Source organism: Rhincodon typus, chromosome 2 (assembly GCF_021869965.1).
Source record: "Rhincodon typus isolate 14 chromosome 2, sRhiTyp1.1, whole genome shotgun sequence".
Lineage (NCBI taxonomy): Eukaryota > Metazoa > Chordata > Chondrichthyes > Orectolobiformes > Rhincodontidae > Rhincodon > Rhincodon typus.
In genome coordinates, this window is record NC_063333.1 from 539741 (window position 1) to 545660 (window position 5920).

The following is a 5920-nucleotide window of genomic DNA, read 5'->3' on the forward strand; positions in this document are numbered from 1 at the left end:
AAACTCAATCCCTCTACCAATAAAACCTAACATACCGTACGCCTTCTGAACAACGCTATCAACTGGGGTGGCAACTTTCAGTGATCTATGCACATGGACACCGAGATCTTTCTGCTCATCCACACTACCAAGAATCTTACCATTAGCCCAGTACTCTGTATTCCTGTTACTCCTTCCAAAGTGAATCACCTCACACTTTTCCGCATTAAACTCCATTTGCCACCTCTCAGCTCAGCTCTGCAGCTTATCTATGTCCCTCTGTAACCTGCAACATCCTTCCGCACTATCCACAACTCCACCGATTTTGGTGTCATCCGCAAATTTACTAATGCATCCTTCTACGCCCTCATCCAGGTCATTTATAAAAATGACAAACAGCAGTCGCCCCAAAACAGATCCTTGAGGTACACCACTAGTAACTGAACTCCAGGATGAACATTTCCCATCAACCACCACCCTCTATCTTCTTACAGCGAGCCAATTTCTGATCCAAACCGCTAAATCACCCTCAATCCCATGCCTCCATATTTTCTGCAATAACCTTCCATGGGGAACCTTATCAAACGCTTTATGAAATCCATATACACCACATCAACTGCTTTACCCTCATCCACCTGTTTGGTCACCTTCTCAAAGAACTCAATAAGGCTTGTGAGCACGACCTACCCTTCAAAAAACCGTGTTGACTATCCCTAATCAAATTATTCCTTTCGAGATGATTGTAAATCCTATCTCTAAAACATTCATTTAGCGCCTCTCCTATCTCTTCAGACTTCACGCACAACTTCCCACTACTGTCCATGACGGGCCCTAATCTTACTCTAGTCATTCTTTTATTCCTGTCATACCGAAAGGAAACTTAGGGTTTTCCTTGATCCTACCTGCTAAAGACTTCTCACGTCCCCTCCTGGCTCTTCTTAGCTCTCTCTTTAGGCCCTTGCTGGCTAACTTGTAACTCTCAAGCGCCCTAACTGAGCCTTCACGCCTCATCTCTACATAAGCCTCCTTCTTCCTCTTGACAAGAGATTCAACTTCTTTAGTAAACCACGGTTCCCGCGCTCGACCACTTCCTCCCTGCCTGACAGGTACATACTTCTCAAGGACACGCAGTAGCTGTTCCTTGAACAAGCTCCACATTTCAATTGTGCCCAGCCCCTGCAGTTTCCTTCTCCGTCCTATGCATCCTAAATCTTGCCTAATCGCCTGTAATTGCCTTTCCCCCAGCTATAACTCTTGCCCTGCGTTATACACCGATCCCTTTCCATCGCTAAAGTAAACGTAACCGAGTTGTGGTCACTATCACCAAAGTGCTCACCTACCTCCAAATCTAACACCTGGCCTGGTTCATTACCCAGTACCAAATCCAATGTGGAATTGCCTCTTGTTGGCCTATCTACATACTGTGTCAGGAAACCCTCCTGCACACATTGGACAAAAACTGACCCATCTAAAGTACTTGAACTATCGCGTTTCCAGTCAATATTTGGAAAGTTAAAGACCCCATAACAACTACCCTGTTACTTTCGCTCCTATCCAGAATCATCTTTGCAATCTTTTCCTCTACATCTCTGGACCTTTTCGGAGGCCTATAGAAAACTCCCAACAGGGTGACCTCTCCTTTCCTGGTTCTAACCTCAGCCCATACTCCCTCAGTAGACGAGTCCTCATCAAACGTCCTTTTTGCTACCGTTATACTGTCCTTGACTAACAATGCCACACCTCCCCCTCTTTTACCACCTTCCCTGATCTTACTGAAACATCTAAACCCCGGAACCTGCAACAACCATTCCTGTCCCTGCTCTATCCAGGTCTCCGAAATGGCCACAACATCGAAGTCCCAGGTACCAACCCATGCTGCAAGTTCACCCACATTATTCCGGATGCTTCAAACCACCTTCCTGCCTGCCGGTACACTCCTGCGACCTTGAAACCTTATTCATGACCTCACTACTCTCAACCTCCTGTACACTGGAACTACAATTCAGGTTCCCATCCCACTGCTGAATTAGTTTAAACCCTCCCGAAGAGCATTAGCAAATGTCCCCCCCAGGATATTGGTACCCCTCTGGTTCAGGTGTAGACCATCTCGTTTGTAGGGGTCCCACCTACCCCAGAATGAGTCCCAATTATCCAGGTATCTGAATCACTCCCTCCTGCACCATTCCTGTAGCCACGTGTTCAACTGCTCTCTCTCCCTATTCCTCGCCTCACTAGCACGTGGCACGGGTAACAAACCAGAGGTAACAACTCTTTGTTCTAGCTCTAAGGGGATCCCTGCACTGTCTGCCTGTTCCCTTTCCGTCCTGACTGTAACCCATCTACCTTTTTCCTGTACCTGAGGTGTGACTACCTCCCTGTAACTCCTCTCGATTACCCCTTCAGCCTCCCGAATGATCCGAAGTTCATCCAGCTCCAGCTCCAGTTCCCTAACACAGTTTCCGAGAAGCTGGAGTTGGGTGCACTTCCCGCAAATGAAGTCAGTGGGGACACTAGTGGTGACCCTTACCTCCCACATTCTACAGGAGGAGCATGCAACTGCCCTAACATCCATTCCCACTGTTCTGAATTCCCAAACAGACTATTGAAAAAAAAACTAGTAATCTTACCAAATCAGCACTCAGAACCTTCTTTTTTGGTTAGAGGAGGAGGATGGGTGGGAGACACTACCTAGGTAGTGTTTCGGGTAAAGCAACCGCCCAAATATATTACCTCACTTAATCCAAACATGGAGTCACGCGAGGTAAGACTTTTATAATCGAAAAGCTTATCTTCCCAGGCTGCCCTCGCGCTTCCTCCCAGACTCCCGCCGCTGAAACAACTGACGTGACACTGTCCGCCCCCACCACACCCTCCCTTTTCTCCACCTTCACCTTATCAACACCAAGTTTCCCAGGGGTGTGCACATTTTCCGTCCGTCTTGTAGACAAAAACATTTTCGCCTCAACCAATTCAAGTCCATGAAGAAAATGACACTGACCTCGCTTTTGGAATTTCAGTTTACAGATAACAATGTCACGTCCATCCCTTCAGAAAAAAATCTTCAAGTCTCTGTTTATGCCTTCACAGAAGCATAACAATGAATTGGTCTCAGCCTCAACCTCAAGCTGATTCAAATCTTTTACCAACCCACAGCACATGGACTGCAGTGGTTCATTAAGGTAGCTCACCCCCACCTTCTCAAGGGCAACTCAGGTCAGATCACCTGGCATCAACCTAGGCACCAGAAAAGACAACGGCAGAAACAGCCCTGTCGACCCTGCAAAGTCCTCCTCACTAACATCTGGGGGTTAGTGCCAAAATTGGGAGAGCTGTCTCACAGACTAGTCAAGTAACACCCTGACACAGTCATACCCCTGGAATCATACCTTACAGACAATGTCCCACACACCACCATCACCATCCCTGGATACGTCCTGTCCCACTGGCAGGACAGACCCAGCAGAGGTGGCGACACAGTGGGATACAGTTGGGAGGGAGCTGCTCTGGGAGTCCTCAACGTTGAGTCCAAACCCCATGAAGTCTCATGGCTTCAGGTTAAACATGGACAAGGAAACATCCTGCTGATGACCACATACCGTCCTCCCTCAGCTGATGAATCAGTATTCCTCCATGTTGAACAACACTTAGAGGAAGCACTGAAGATGACAAGGGCACAAAATGTACACTGGGTGGGGGATTTCAATGTCCACCACCAAGAGTGGCTCGGCAGCAGTACTACAGATCAAGCTGGTCGGGTCCTCAAGGACATAGCTGCTAGACTGCGGCAGGTGGTGTCTGGGACATTGTCTGTAAGGTACGATACTGTGAGTATGACTGTGTCAGGCTGTTACTTGACAAGTCTGAGAGACAGCTCTCCCAACTTTGGCACTAACCCCCAGATGTTGGTGAGGAGGACTCTGCAGGGTCGACAGGGCTGTTTCTGCCGTTGTCTTTTCTGGTGCCTAGGTTGATACCAGGTGATCTGTCCAGTTTCACTCCTGTGAAATGAAGGCAGTCACCCTTCTGACACTTGTATATGGCTCTGAAACTGGGATTGTGTATAGAGGCTACTGCAAGGCCCTGGAGAAGTACCATGAGCACTGTTTGAGACAGATTCTCCCTATAAGCTGGGAGAACAGGTGTACTGACATCAGCATCCTTGAAGCAGCCAACAGTAATGAGGCAACGATCATCTGAAACTAACTCTCCTGGGCTGGCCACGTGCTTAGGAGTCAGAGTTCCCATTACTGAAGCAAATCATCTTGATTCAGCCCAAGGAAGGCACTTCAATGACAGGAGGAGAAAGGAAGCGTTTTAAAGACTCCCTGACAGCTTCCATCATGAAATGTAACATAGATATAAAAGGTATGAGACCCTCATTTAGAGAAAGCAACTTGGAGGAAGCTCCTCTCTAAATTTTTTGAGAATACCCGTCAGCACGAGGAAATATAGAAAAGGAACTGGAGACAGCAACGCCAACGAGCAATTCCACCGCCACTCCTCCCCGGAAACACCTGCCAAACGTGTGGTGGGAGATGTGACTCTAGGATCAGGCTCGTCAGCCACACGAGGAGCGAGAGACACCCAGGACCAGTGACACAGGATTTCCAAGGTGGACAATTACAGAGTGATTGCCAATGATTATAGAGTCTAATCATCTAAATTGAAACCTGGAGTGTGCTTCCCAACAATCCCTGGGTCTGGAAAGGAGGTAAATTCAGGAATTTTGTGTACTTTTAAAAACCTTTCACTTGTGTGACAGTTCCGGAAAAGTGGGGGTCAATTTTCAGGCCTCTCCCCCGGTGAGTTAGGGCACATATCTCAATCTCAAAAATACCACACAATCCCGCTCTGTCCCTGGATCAATCCCAGGCTAATCCTTCTCCAGCAGCCCCAGCACTGGCAACGGCTCCTGTACCTTGGAGATGAAGACACCGGGCTCGTGGATTCCAAACGGGTGGCTGGCATGGTCACTTCCTCCGACAATGCTGAGCCCCAAAGGCCCTCCTGTTTTTAACAAAACAATCTCCTGGGGGCATAAATAGATCAGAACAACTTACATGAGCTTCAGGATATATAGGCTCTCAGCAACAATACTCTCACTGGGTAATAACCCCTCACCCAAACTTTCTTCACCCACGGGAAGGGTGGGGGGGGGAATAGGTGAAACATCTCTCACCCACAGCAAGGGTGGGGGGGATAGGTCCAACCTCCCTCACCCCCGGGCGGGGGGGGGGGGGTTGGAGATGAAACATCTCTCACCCACTGGCAGGGGGGATAAAACATCTCTCACCTAGTGTCTCACCCAGTGTTCACCCACAGGGGCACCAAATCCCCTAGACCTGCCCCCACCTGACTCCTTTGCCCCTCCTCCAATGACCTTATCCCAGGCCCCTGAACCCTCTTACCTCCACAGGGTACTCCTCGTGAGCGGTGAAGTTGACAGATGGCTGGTTAGGTTGAGTCATAGTCTCCTCGATTGTGGAGTCACAGTAATCTTCACTCAGCGCCTGGCCAGTAGGGGGTGGAGTGTACGGCCTCGCTCGGTGCAGAGTTGGGGAGCTGTCTCCTGTCAGCATGTCATCTGCAGACTTGTCTAATTCTGACATCTCGCGTTCGACTACCATGGTGATGGTGGGTGCTGTGCCCGTAAGAAGTGCTACTGCCTGATCATGCCTGGCATCTGCCATCTCTACCCCATTGATCTGGAAATATGCGCAAACCTGCAGTCAGTTCACATTGAACTGCAGCCCCAGTGTGCCCACCACATTGCTCCAGCCAATCATTCACAGCCTTCCAATATTTCACACATACTTCAGAATAAAGGGCCTGTTTTCACACTGTAGGGATTCTATAAGAGGGTCCTGAACTCAGCTCCATGCAGATCCACATCAGCGCTGAGGGGGCGCCGCACTGTCGGAGGGTCGGCGCTGAGGGGGCG

General features: G+C 49.1%; 1 protein-coding gene across 1 annotated transcript in view; it reads right to left on the reverse strand.

Moving 5' to 3' along the window:
- The window catches only part of scrib (scribble planar cell polarity protein), a gene marked incomplete at its 3' end in the record, with an annotated part of 101927 nt that overhangs the window by 24245 nt on the left and 71762 nt on the right, over positions 1-5920 (reverse strand). Inside the window, exons 20-21 of the mRNA XM_048617339.1 lie at positions 5388-5684; positions 4898-5008 (exon numbers count right to left, since the gene is read on the reverse strand). Of these exons, the coding sequence (XP_048473296.1) occupies positions 4898-5008; positions 5388-5684 (408 nt within the window). The remainder of the gene's footprint in view (positions 1-4897; positions 5009-5387; positions 5685-5920) is intronic.